This window comes from Perognathus longimembris, chromosome 18 (genome assembly GCF_023159225.1).
Source record: "Perognathus longimembris pacificus isolate PPM17 chromosome 18, ASM2315922v1, whole genome shotgun sequence".
Classification (NCBI taxonomy): Eukaryota; Metazoa; Chordata; class Mammalia; order Rodentia; family Heteromyidae; genus Perognathus; species Perognathus longimembris.
The window spans coordinates 3,686,338-3,700,454 of NC_063178.1; the positions used below are offsets into that span (position 1 = coordinate 3,686,338).

Here is a 14,117-nt window from a genome sequence, read left to right on the forward strand (position 1 = left end):
CTATTCCTTCTCAAACAGAGGAACAGGTATGATGAACCGGATAATTCTGTCATAAATAACAATAAAGACTCACTGTGCACACGGGTAAGTATGAAGGGATTCCCTCCCCCTCTCTCTGATGCTGAGGGAATTTGGTTTGTGTCTGGCCAGTATCTCCCATCTTTTAGGGCACAGAAATTGTTTTCCCAAGTTCATAAGCAAGGAAAGAGTTTAAACCATCAGCCCAGAAGATCTAGTCAGCCTATTACCAATCACAGAATATCTCCAATACTTCCAGATCTTGGGTAATTTCTTTTCCTGATTTTTCAGACCTACTATGTGAAGCACTTTAGGAATGAACTCTCTCTATTCATAATTCCCACAGCATAGACAATGCACCGTACCATCCAAGATATCCAAAACAATGAAACAAAGGGAGAAGAGACTTGTTATAATTTTGTCTTATCACTCTGTATCTTAGCATTTTTCCTGTTTCAAACGTTTTTATGAAAGCTAATTCCTCAACAGTAAAGAAAAAGGAGGCCCTTGGAGTATGTTACGGTCAGAAGAGCTTAAGTACTCATTCCTCCACAGCTGGCCTGCTGACCTCTATGTTCCGCTGGGGTTCCTAGTTCAAGCCTCTTCTTTAAGAGCACTACTTATTATCATCACAAACAAATAGATGCAATTATTTCTTCTGAAGCCTGACAAGTTTTTGAACCTCAGCAGAAAAGGACAGAGCACTGGCAACAATAAAAGGTAACCTCTGTGTGGGGCATGCGTGTACACACACACACACACACACACACACACACACACACACACAGAGGAACATTAAGGCCAGCAACAATGAGTCAGAAAGAGTCAGAAAGGGAAAGTAGAATTGAGAAGACGGAGCCAACAATAAGTGTCCGAAACCTATCCCACCACCCAACAGTGCCGTCCCCATTACAAAAACATGAAAGGTCTCCCAGAATAAATGCCAACATGCAAGACTAAATAAAACAACTGTCACCAGGAGGTGTTGTTTATTTTAGTGTGCCCGAGAGATGAGGAGAACTCGATCTCAATAATATGACTAGGATTTCAACTGGTGAGTCACATGATACATGACATCAAAACTAAGATTCTTCAATACATTTTCTTTTCAATTCAGAAGAATGCTACACCTCATCTCATAAATCGCTGCTTTAAAAAGATCGGTTCTAAAAAAAGAGACAACCCATTTGAAAAAGGCTGGGAGGAAGAAGGCAAAAAGTGACTCATAATACCCAACAGCTTAGAGCCTCCAAACCATAACAAGAATTTAGAACGAGTAGGTCCAGTACAAAGCAGAACAGAGATATTGTCAAGCTGTAACCTCATAAAGTTCAGACATACGCAGCATGATTATAACACTGTAAAAGTCTTACTAGCACACCTTAAAGAGGTGTGTGTGTGTGTGTGTGTGTGTGTATGTGTGTGTATTTACAGATATTGTTTCCTGGCTAAATCTGATATCTGCATTTATCAAGAAATGAACATGCAAACCACTTATTTCCATAACTCTGAAGAACTCTTGAAATTCAAGTCTACATATTTTAAATCCTACATATAGCAACATTGTCAATTCACAGATCTTTATTGTATACAGTATATATGTATTTTTTCTATACTTAAATATAGACAACAATACTGTAAATGTATTGCGTGAAATCTTCCCTTTTCTTCTACCACAATATTTATGGTTGCCCATGACAACTTGCAGATGGACGGAACAAAGTAAACAAGTGTTGATAAATGTGAGGGCCGGATTCTAATGGAGTGGCTTAATGGGGCATCACCACAACGGTCCTGGATCTATTAACCCTTTCCTTCCTCTCCTTCCCAACGTAATAAATTATCAGCAGGGCTGGAAGAAGACCAGTGTCTATACGCTTTTCTGGGAGTGTTTTCAACGAAACAGTTTCCATTTCGTGGTGGTGGCAGAAGACAAACCGGAGTCCTGCCTGCGATGGTGGGCTTACAGATGCGCCCCCACCCCGTGTGTAGCAACGGCACCTGTGAGAAAAGCCCACGAGCTGGGAAGGACCGGGACACACTCAAGTTCTAAGTGAAGTGTGTCAGTGACCTTGTGCCCAAGGACCCCCCCATCTGCTCACCTCCCAACCTCTTTAGATTTCACTCTGCTGGCTCAGACATCCAAGCGGCAGGCGAGCGCCTTGTCAGCACATTTCCGTGCTTCCCGACACGGGGAAGAAGAACCGGCAGGAACAAGCTTTCCACCGTTTTCTCCTCAAGCAGTTCCTCGCCCTAAGAAGATGTCGAGCCGGGCTCCATGATGGCACACGACCACGAGCTGAAGTGATCTGGCGTGTTAATTAACGAAGCAGAGTGGGAACCAAGCAACTCCCCTCAGAGGGAGTTAAAGTGTGAGTAAGGATGTGACACGCTCCCTCACAATCCAAAATGCGCCACGTTGACGGCGCGGCGGCCGCGTGGGTACTTTCGGAGATTTCCCCTCGGCGGGCACCACCCGCTTTCACAAGCTACCTCGCAGGGCGAGTTCCCCGGGGTTCCGTCACGCAGACGGGCAGACGTGGGCGCACACAGCCGCTCGGGAGGCTGAGGCAGGAGGACGCGTTAAGTGCAGCCGTCGGGAAGCCGGCCTGAGCCGCACAGTGAGCCTCCGGGCCCTTCTTCTGGGCGGAGGAGGAGGAGGAGGCCCCTTCCACGGGTCCTCACAGGCCGAGGGCAGAAAGGCAGAGCCCCAAAACCAAGCGGGCGCTGACCAAGAAATACACTCCTAGATTTCAGCTGCTCCGTCTGTTTTGTGCTTCCTTTAAAAAGTCACGCTTTCCTGGGACATTCCATTTCCTCCCCAATTCGCACAGTATTCCCATGTAAAGTTTTCTTTTTTCTTTAAGACAAACGATGCTTACTTGCATGGTAATGGAATCATTTTGGGGCCTTGTCAGAGCCAAAAAGCCAAACAAACTTGCACCACTTCCAAAAGGCCAGGCTGGAGGGAAGGGAAGGGCAGCGAGCTAGGAAAAGGAGGGCGAGGGGGGCCCTCCCACCACCCCACCTGGCCAGACGGGCCGGTCAGCTCTGGTGTGGCTTCCTCCCCAGCTCAAATGCAGGCCCAAGTATAGGAGCAGACCCGCAATCCCCGGAACCACACCGAAAACCGTCTCCAGACACGAGGACAGCGCAGTGCTCTCCCATCTTACAACAGCCCCGCTCCACGTGGCGGGCCAAGCCCTGCTTCCCCTGGTAACAGAAGCACCCGGCAGCAGCAGAAGCAAGAAACAAGAAGGCACCAAATGAGCAGAAAAGTAAAACTCCAACTTATGCAGCCAGGAAGTGAATCCGCAACCCCCCAGCAACCAACCAACAACCCAGTAATAACGTCTAAACAACAAGAGCGTGGCAAACAGCCCCAGCAGACGGTGCAAATCGTAACTGGACCACTGTCTGGAAATCTAGGTAACTGACAGCCCATTATAATAAGCTGGCAGCCACATCAGAACTTGCAGAAAATAGTCTACTCTTTTTCTTTTTTTCTTTCAATCCATGTCACGTGCTCAAAGTGGATTTCTTTTTTCCATCCTCTTCTGTAGAAATGAGCTCGGGAAATGCCACATCTGCTCCTATAATGTTTTCTGATACATTAATAAGATGATGCTAGCCAACCAATTAGATAACTCTCTCCACATGAATTCTGATTGAAGATAAAATGTGCGAAAGCAGAACACTGAAATAATTCAAACGGAAAGTCACGCTTTCTTTGAAAGCAGGTGGGGGGGGGCGGAGATTTTTAAGTTTGACAATGTAGACAAACTCAGATGTCTAAGTCCTTCAATCCTAAGGTTTCTATTAAGCAACACAAGACAAGATGATTCACCAAAGCCAGTAAAACAATGCTATGTGGTTAACAAGACATAAAATTTCAAGAGACCTAAAGCACAACTCCATAAACTCTATGTGGGGGAAAAGCCACACTTCACGATAAAATCAGAGATGACACACTCATAGACTGGGGGTGGGCGGGGAGGGGGGGAGTAGCCAGTCGGGGAGTGGCAGAGATGAGAGGGATACATCAAGCCTTTGATTTGTATTTCTTATCCCTAAATGTTTAAGTCTCGGCATGGTTTATATAGAAAGAAAACTATGGCATGGTTTATACAGAAAGAAAACCAATCATGAACTACCTGCATGCAAACACACACACACACACACCAGTACCCAGCTATCCAATAACTCATTAAATCCTTATAAAAATAAACCGGCACAAACCCAAGGTGTTCACTGGGGGCCGGGCTGGGTACACCTGTCTGGATCAGGCCAGGACTTATCTCTCATCCCCTGGAAGCCAGTGCCAATGACAGGTGACTGTCACCTAAACAAACACCTCCGCCCCACGCTCTGGGAGGAGGAGGGCCCCCCCCCCAAGCCTTCCTGGGCACGGCTGCAGATGCTGAGACCCTCCATGAGCCGGCTTGGGGAAGGCAGGGAGAGGCGGGCCCCACGGCCAGGGCTGGCACAGGGGGGGTGGCTCTGACAGTTCACCCTGGTATCCTGCGGGCTTCGAGTGGGTGGGTGCTGTCCATGATACCCCACGACCCGGGTGTGGGAGGGAAAGCAGGGCTGGTAAACTGAGGAAGGAGGTCTCTCTTGAGGTTGACAAAAGTCCAGCTAGGGCAGACGCGCTCTCTCCCACAGCGCAAGCGGCGGCCCACCTGACCCGCCCGGGTGCAAATCCTGCCCTGGAGTTCTGGCAGAGGGTCCTGAGCTAACCACCACCATGTCCTCATCATCTACACAGGGCCGGGGGGGGGGGGGGTGTCCGCCACCACACTGCGTGCAGGGCCGCCGAGTCCCCAGGGAAGAACCCCAAAACTGAGAGGAGGGGGGGGGGACAATAAAACCAAAGTCCCATCTACAGATGTGCGCGCACACCAGCCTTCAACCGTCAGGCGGATGTCTCCCTTCACCGTGGAGGAGGAGATGGAGGGAAGAGGAGGGGGAGGTGATGGAGGAGGGGGAGAAGGAGGAGGAGGAAGAAGGGTCGAGGGACACACGGGGCCCACCCCCAGCTCCTCTCCTGCCGGCGGATGGAAGCTGGCACGCGTGAATTTCCACTTTCTGGCTTCCGGCCCTCGCAAACCGTTACCAAAAAGGAAAAAAAGTTCACCCTGCTCCGCACGGCTCCGGGTGGAAACGCGAGGCGAGGCGAGCCAGGCCGGGCAGAAGCCACGCTCCACGCGTGTCCTTCTGCGGGGCACGGCGCGCGCGCGCGCGCGTGGGTGGCGTCCTAACTTTGCTGCTCCCGCGGGGGGTCTATGTCACCTCGTTATTCCATTCCGGGCCTGGAAACTTGGATGACAGCTGAGCGCGTGGTCTCCACCATCCCATGCCCAGCGAGTCACCCCGAGGGGCGGCGGGGGGGGGGGGGGGGCGCGAGAACCCGGGGGACCCCGGACGCCCCCCCCCCCGCTCCGCTCCCCCGCGGCGGCCAGGTGCGGGGGGGGGGGGTGGGTGGGGAGGGGGCGACCCGGACCCCCCAAAGTGCAGGGGACGCAAGTTTCCGCCTGGAAATCGATCGGGGCGCGGTGGGGCGGTCGGGCAGGGCCCGGGGAGGGGGGGCCCCGCGCGCCCCCACGCCGCCCCGCGCGCCCCCACCCCGCCCCGCGCGCCCCCGGAGGGAGGGAGGGAGGGGGGGGTCCTCCGCGCCGCGGCCCCGCGCCGTGCCCAGGCCCCGCCGCAACGCGCGCACACGCTCCGGGGAGCGGGGACGGGGGGGGGGGAAGCCCGGGGGGGAGAACCGGAGTGGGGGGGGCGGAGGGGGGGGGAAGCCGGGCCGCGCTCGCCCCCCCCCCCGCCCGCCCGCCCGCCGGGCCCCGCCGCCACGCCGCCGGCCAGGCCGCCTCCCCGGGGCCGGGTCTCCGCGGCGCGCCCCCGCCCACCCCGCCCCCGCCCACCCCGTCCCCGCCGTCCCCGCCGTCCCCGCGGCCCGGCCCGGCCCTCCCCCGGGTGGGCGCCGTTACCTTCCGACAGCTCCAGCTCCAGCTCGGCCAGGCGGGCCCGCACCTCCAGCGGCAGAGCCATGCCTTCCAGGCTGCGGTCCGCCATGCTCGCCGCGGACGCCCCCGCCCTGCCCGCCGGCCTCCTCTTTGTTCGCAGGCGGAGGTCTCGGCGGCCGCTCCCGAGCCCCGCGGACCCGCAGCGAGGCGGCGGCGGCGGGGACGGCGGCGGCGGCGGCGGGCGCGGGAGGCCGGGCGGCGGCGGCGGCGGGGACGGGCGCGCGGGGCGGGCGGGGGGGGGGGGGGACGGCGGCGGCTCCTCCTCCTCCTCCTCCTCCTCCTCCTCCCCCTCGGCGCCTCCTCAGCGCGACCCCGCCGCGGCGGCCTCGCGCCCGCTCCGCGCGCCCCCACGCGGGCTCCGGCCGCTCTGCCGCGCTGGCCGGGCGCGGGCGCGGGCGGGCGCGGGCGGGCGGGCCGGGAGGGGGGGGGGAGCGGCCGGGTGTGGGGGGGGGGGGGGAGGAACCGGCGGCGCCGCCGCCGCGGTCACGGCCACCGCTCGCTGCTCCGCGGCCGCCCTGCCTGCCCGGCGGGAGCGCCCGCTGCGCGCGCACGCGGAGGCGGGACGGCCGGGAGCGCGCGGGGGCGGGGCGGGGCGCGCGCGCGCTGCGGACGGCGTGGGGGGGGGGCGGCGCGCGCGCGCGCGGTCGGCGTGGATCCGGGCGGGCGGGCGGGCGGCGCGGCCGCGGGGTCCCGGGGAGGCCGGGGACGGGGACGCCGGGGTGCGGGGAGGGGGGGGAGGGCGGCTCCGTTCCCGGCCCCGCGCCCCGGCCTCCCTCGGGCTCGGGGCCCGGGCTCGCCGCACCCCCCCCCCCGCCCGCCCGCCCCCGTCCCGCGACGCCCATGGGTCGTGGTTTTTTTTTTTTTTCGTTTTTCTCTGGTAATAAAGACTTTCCTGGGTCGGGGGGGGGGGGGGAGGACGAGGAGCCCGAGCTCGTGTCCGCGTGGAAGTTTCCAGCGCGTCCACCCCGGCCCCGCGCATGACCTTGAGCCTCGGGATGCCTCCCTCCGCAGATGACACCTGTCAATCAATCCAGCCCCGCCCCCCAGCGCCCCCCCTGCTCCCCCCCACCCCCCACACCCCGAGTGGTATCAGCCCCCACGGTGGGGGGGGGGGCAGGGAAGGGGGGAGAGAGGCCCTCACCCTTGCACCTGGCCGCCCCTGACACCCCACATCCACGCAGAAGCTCGCCCTGGGGCCCTTCCCCCCTCCAGACCCTGCCCCTGCCCCCAAGCCACCCCCGCCGTGGCACCCCCAGAAAGTCAGCGGCTGTGGTCACCGCCCTGTTTGCTGAGGGCCAGACTGGTCCCCTCCTCTGCCCCCCCCACCCCCCCACCCGGGTGCCCTCCACCCCCAGAGTCCCCACCCCAGAGTCCCCACCGCCCCCAGCCCCTCGGCCTCCTCCTGGCCGGGGATGGCTGGATGTTCTTCCTTTGAGCAGGCCTCTGCCGGAGCCCTTCCCTTCTCCAAAGTCCAGAATCGGATCTCCCACTTGGGGGCGGGGGGGGGGGGGGAGTCCCCTTCTCTTGCTTTTCCTTCATCACACCTGCCACCGGTTCTCCATCACCTCTGCCTACAGGATTCCTCTCGTCCATCCATCTCTCCATTCCTTCCGAGTCCACTGCTAATGCCCAAAGCCGCCTTCTAAGCCAGCGGTGTCCCAGCCACCTTGCTCTGCCGTCTGCACCGGCTCCCTGCCCGCCACTGAAGAATCCCTTGATTAAACACCGGCTTTACAGGCCCCGGCACAAAACCTCCTTCCCGCTTTCTGCTTTCCTCTTTCCTCTTTGAGCACCCTCCCACACCCACCCCCCCAAGCTCAACTGCAGATTCCTCCATTGTCATCTCCCTCCCCACCCCCCTTGTGTCTGTGTTCTGCCCATGTCACCCTTCTTGTGGTCACTTCCCCCCCCCCCCCCATCTACTATGTCCTCAACCTGAATTATAGCCACCCGTTGGATTTTACCCAGCAAGCCAGCCGTCCTAGCACACCTGTCATCCCGGCGGCGTGGAAGGCTGAGACACACGTCTGGATCTACCTGTTCTCCTTGGAGTCAGCCATTCGTGGGTGTGTCTTACCTGGCTGCTAGTTTATCTCTCATTCCTCTGTTGGGTTGGATGACATAATAACCAGCGTATTGTCTCTCCCGGTGCTGACTGTCCTGGAGCAGGAGGTGGGGAGAAGGCTGTTCCCCATTTTATCCAGGCCCACCAGTGACCAGCTGCGCAGAAGACGAGACTTGGTGAAAACCAGGCCATACTCACATGTGTTTATAAGAACAGAAACCTGGGTCCACTCTCCATGAGGGTGGGTATAAAGATGCCCGATACATGTGTATTAGGATGAGTGGAATAGACTCACCGAGCTATCCATCTCTAAAGCTCTTTCCAAAGCCCTAAAATTTCCATCGGGTCAGAGTTATCTTTTTGAACTATGGTCAACTGACTAGCTTTAGAAAATCACAGCTGTTACTTGGGAGGGCTACACAAATCGGTGTTGACTCAGACAGTAGTAGGGTTTCGTTGATCACAGAACACAGCCTTTACCAAATGAAGCCCAGGGGATCTGGGAAGAATTCAAGAAAGTTAAATAGCCAGGAAAAAAGAAGATAAGAGGAAGAAAGCACTGCCTGCCAGGATTCCGGCTACTGGAGGTATACTGAAAGGGACAAATCTGCTGGCGACACACTAAAATGTACCAGTGCAACTTACAAGTCCTAAAAACCATGTTTTGAGTTCTACAGAGGGACAGTTACATGCACCCAATTAAACAATTAATGAATCAGCATGCCAGATAGGATTCACATACCTATTTCCATCTACTTACTTTACATATCTTATTGTCTCCTGATGGATATGCCCTCACTACTTTCTCACTTGTGTTTTTTTTCTTTAGTATCTTCTATTATTATTTTTTCTTCAATTCAAAGGAGTGAAATATTACTTACTTATAACTGGGCCGTAGACTTCAAAAATCTGGTTGGGGTAGAAGAGAGTAGTAAAGGAATGTGCTAAATCATAGCGTGTGCTAAAGGCATCAGAGCCAGGCAGAAAGGGCTCATTTATTCATGAGATAATGAACAGGAAGGAAACGCAAAGCTCCTAGTAATTGCTCCCCTTGCAAAAATGCATCTCAGAGCTGCACCCTGACTCTATTGCCCTAAGACTGGATTGTTTCACTCTTATCAGATTAACGTAGAAGTTGCTCATGCTGTACTCTGTGTCCCAATTTTGTGATTTAAAAAAAAAAAATCTTTTTCCAGCTCACTGGGAAGAGTGGGTAGCAAACAACTGTGGTAGGAGCTCTTCGGGTACTTGAGTTACAAACCCCAGGCGGAGGTAGTGAGCACCGTGGTTCTGAGCTGCAATTTTCATGAAGTGTTCCCGACAACTTAGGGTTTGCTTCCATTCCCTTTTCTGCTTTAGCACATTATCAGAAACTCAGCTCATGCCGACTCTTGAATTGAAAGAAAAGACAGATGGGAATACATGTCGGACACCACTGGCCGAGGTAGATTTGCTATTTAGAAAGCAACTTGAGGCCTTTGAATGAAGCTCATCTAGGTATTCAAAACCTCAGTGATGTCATTGCTGCTCATTCCTTGGTGTCATCATAGAGATAACTCAGTGATGTGTGAATGTGACCAAGTTCAGAAAACTCTATGCACGTTTCCACTTCTACTTTTGTTACTCTCGTCTTCTGGAAGCACCAAAGATCCAACCTCGTTTGCCTAAGAGCAAGTTCACTGGCAAAAGAAAGAAAAGAAACTGGAAATAATCCCAGAATCCCACTGTATCACTCATTTGCCTTATTTTTTTTTTGTACCATTGGTAGAAACACTGACAATTCAACTGTTACTCAAGGTTATTTTCATAGAAAAACAAGATGTGGGGAATTTGCCTAAGTGTTTGGTCATATATATTCTTGCAAATCAGTGTACACCTAACCATAGTATCATTATTTCTGATGGTTTGCACAATTTTAGTGAATTTGTAACCACTTGGGCGAATGTTAACATGGGGAACACAAAGTAAATTAGGCAGAAATGACTCACGTTTGTTCTTAGACTTTTATTAGATTTTACAGCATACTTGCCGATATGATTAACACTTGATATAGTCAAGCTGTTGTTAAAATGATCATTTCTAAAACCCATATCCATCACTAGCTAAGGCAAATGGCACAGGAAACTGGAAGTGAAGATTCTGAGTGTGTCTCAAGTGGTAGGACGCTAGTCATGAGCACAAACCTCGAAGACAGCATCTAGGCCCTGAGTTCAAGCCCCAGGACCAGCACCAAAAGTTAAAAAAAAATGGGGTGGGAGTTATGCCCCTGGGGACATTTGGGGTATGCTGTATACTCATACTGTACACTGTGGGGTATTTTGTATACTATTATCTTTCATGTCTATTTTTTGGTGCCAGTCCTGGAGCTTGAACTCAGGGCCTAGGTGCTGACCCTGAGCCTTTGTGTTCGAGGCTAGCACTCTACCCCTTGAGCCACAGCTCCACTTCGGGCTCCTTTGGTGGTTCATGGGGGGTAAGCTTGGCACGGACTTTGCTGCCTGCGCTGACTTGGAACTGCATTGATCTCCGGACTTCATCCTCCTGAGCAGAAAGGATGACAGGCATGAGTCGCTGGCACTGGGCTCATTCCTTACTTTTTATATTCAAATAAGCCATGCTTCGCACGGACCCATGAGGAATTAGCACCAAGATTTTCAAGGCAATCACCGCGCAAAGCGCAGAGCAGTGTGCTGGGATACTATTCCTAACTCTTACACTCTTGCCGGGCTCGAAGCCAAGACAAGAGGTTGAAAAGGCACATCGAGTCACTGGAATGTCCACCACCCGCCCCCCCCCCGCCCTCACCCCAGGGAAGCGACAAGAATGGATGCCTAAGATGTGCCCCGCTAAAGGCTGGCTTGTAAAACATCCTCTGTCGTCCCCACGATCTGACTGAACGTAATCCTCCTTCCTACCTCTTCCTCAGGACACCACGGCCTTCCAAGTACACGACAGCGCAGCTTCTCACTGGCCGCGCTGGGTTCCTCGCCCCAGATGTTGCCCAGCTGTGCTCTCTCTCCCTCCTAGTTAGACCTTGAGCGTCAGCAGGGAGCGATCAGGAGCTGGAGGAAGAAATACTGGAGTGTGATCCCCGGAAACCTTCTTCTGTAGGCTTGAGTGACTTTTGGTTCTCCCGTAGCTGCCCACGTTGCTGCTTCTGTCTTGGAGAGAGAGCACCTGCTCTCTCTCTCTCTCTCTCTCTCAGTTCATAGCGCAGGAGCCCCACCCCTTGGTCCTTCACGCAACACCAGATCCAAGGATCACAGCGTCCTCGAGAACCTCCCCTGAGCGGTGTTCACACACGGCCGTGCGCCCAGGGGGAGCATCTCCTCCAAAACGTCTGCAGCTGAGAAAGCCCACATTGGCCCGGCGTTGGGGAGAAGGTCCCCCAGAAGCCGGCCCACCCCGGGGTGTGCAGGCACCCAGCTGCTGGACACAACCCTTGTCGCTTGCCTCAACCCGCACTGCATGAGCTCTCTCGCTGGTGACAGACCTTAGCACACACCGGGTGCGTACACAAATCACGGCAGAACAAAACAGAGTTTAATAAGTGCCATATGAAATACGTGCTTCCCAGCAGGGTAAAGAATGAGGAAGCTAATATCGAACACCCATTAACTGGAGTTATTGCTTTGATCTCTAATCTACATTTCTTAACTGCGGAGAAGTTTTGTTTGACTGGAATCTACTTTAATCCTTTCTACTCTGTCTTTTCCCTCTGATCCTGGGCCTACCACAAAACTTAAAACCAGGGTGGGGGGGGGCGGGAATAAGTATGAGAAAGAGACAGAAAGAAAGATGGAAAGATGGCTGGGAATGTAGCGGTGGAGTGCTCACCTAGCATGCATGAAGCCCTGGGTTCGATTCTTCAGTACCACACACACAGAAATAGCCAGAGGTAGCACTGTGGCTCAAGTGGTAGAGTGCTAGGAAGTTCAGGGACAGTGCCCAGGTCCTGAGTTCAAGCCCCAGGATTGGCCAAAAAAGGAAAAAAGAAAGACGGAAAGAGAAAAATAGTGAATAGAGGGAAACTACGAGAAAGAGTGAAGGTAAAGAACAAAGAGCGATGATCGCCGTGGATCACTTAACGTTTCAAACAACGCATCTCCAAGGAGAAAGAAACAGTGTCTGAAACAAAGAGACATCATAGAATAACATACAAACAGGCATAATCAACCAAAGCAAGTATTTTTTATGATATGCTAGATTAGCAAAAGGTTTTTCAAAAAAAAAAAAAGCAAACTACGTGTGTCAGTTGATCCACAGCGCCACTTCTGGTTTCTGAGTAGTTCACTGGAGACAAGAGCCCAACTGCAGTCCTCAGATCTCAGCCTCCTGAGTAGCTAGGATGACAGGCCTGAGACGCCCGAGCCTGGCAGCAAAATGCTATTTGTAAATGTGGCACTGAAGGTGAGACTTCACTAGAGATTCCTGAGACCGTCAGAGCGCCGCACACTGGGTGGCTCTGAATGACATGACTGTGTTGTCTCCTTGGGGCTGGAAGTCAGAAAGAGTCAGCAGGGCGATGCTCTGTGACAGCGTTAGGAGACAACCCTCCCTTCCGTGTCCTTCCCAGCTTCCCATGATCCTCCACGATCCCTGGTGTCTCTCGGTGTGGGGGTGAGCCCCTCTGATCTCTAACACCGCGCTCACACCGCCTCTCCCCCCCCCACGGGGGTATGCCTCCAAATTCCTCCCCCACCCCCACCCCTTTACAAAGCTATTCAACGTCTTGGATCAGGGCCCATCCTGAGGACCTCCTCTTCACCCGAGTCTTCAATCTGCAAAGGCCCTATTTGCAAATAAGGTTGCATTAGGAGGTGTGGACATGACTTCAACATGGGGTCTTCAGTGGACACAATTGGATCCAAATGTTAGTGTGGGAAAGTCACAAATATTGCATTGCGAGCAACAAGAGATTCTGAAAGTCTAACTACTGAGGAGCAAATCAAGCAGACCCACCAAACGTGTGGCCCACAATGGGAGCAGTAGGAGAGATTATTGAGAATGTATTCTACTCAACTTTAAAACCTTTTGAAGAGCAGGAAAATAGAAACCACCATGAAAGCAATAAACAGAGGATTATGAAAGTGATTAGATTCATTTCAAGAACCCGAGAAAGCCAGCTTGCACAAGTTAACTAACACCCTGCTCTTCTGTCATGGAACGCCATTTTACTTTACCATCCCATGGCTTAAGTCATTGGACTTGGCGATCTATGTGAGACAGTGCCTCTGGTTTTGTAATATTCTAGGAGACCACAATGTGTATTTTCATTATAACATAACTTTTGTTAGTGAGTGTGTCTTAGAGAGTCAGGAAAGTGGGCTTCCTTGTCCTGGCCCATAAAGGGTCCCGGCTTGAGTACCCTTGTTTTGGGCAGGCCTCTTCATGAGAGTCGCTACCCCAAAAGCAGACAGAATATAAGCATTCTTGAACCCAGTCACCCAAAGAGGAAGACTAAACATCACCTGGGCTGTGTCCGCCCATTCCCTCTTCCCAATCAGGGAAGATATTCTACTTTTTCTGGAAGAGGATGTGTGGATGGTCCATACGCATGTTCTCATGTAAAGAAAGACTAAAAATGGTGTGCTAAGAGAGTGTCTCTGTGCAGTAGGAGAGAGGACAAGAAGTTGGAGAGATGTCTTCTGTGAAAATGTAAACTAATTAGAAATTGCCATGGACAGATTAGCGGGTGTGATTATCCTAGCAGAGCATTGTAGTGGGAGCATATTGTAAGTTATGGGGGTAAATTGTATTTGGCTATGGAAAAAAAAACTAATCTAATAGGAAAAAGAAGACAATTAATTTTAGGAAGAGCAAAATGAAAGAATGTACAATAATATAATGCTGAGCTCTGAATATCTACTTGTAATGGGATGTTGATATGGTTTAGTTTAGATCTATTATTTTTATTTTTCTATTTGTTTTCAAGATTGTCCTCTCTGTTCTTCCTTTCTGGCTTCTTTTGGGTTAATTAAGTATTTCTTATGACTATTGCAGTTTGA

General features: G+C 53.1%; 1 protein-coding gene and 1 long non-coding RNA gene across 2 annotated transcripts in view; one reads left to right on the plus strand and one right to left on the minus strand.

Annotated features, from left to right (window-relative positions):
* Dip2c (disco interacting protein 2 homolog C) overlaps window positions 1–6,146 on the minus strand; it is a 223,491-nt gene extending 217,345 nt beyond the window's left edge. The window contains 1 exon segment of the mRNA XM_048367810.1: window positions 6,009–6,146. Coding sequence (XP_048223767.1) covers window positions 6,009–6,093 — 85 coding nt within the window. The 5' untranslated portion in view covers window positions 6,094–6,146.
* Window positions 1,983–12,664, plus strand: LOC125367191. Its single transcript, XR_007214004.1, has 3 exons — window positions 1,983–2,436; window positions 5,383–5,385; window positions 12,655–12,664. It is a non-coding gene; the product is annotated as an uncharacterized LOC125367191 (long non-coding RNA).
* Window positions 12,665–14,117: the final 1,453 nt, after the last annotated feature.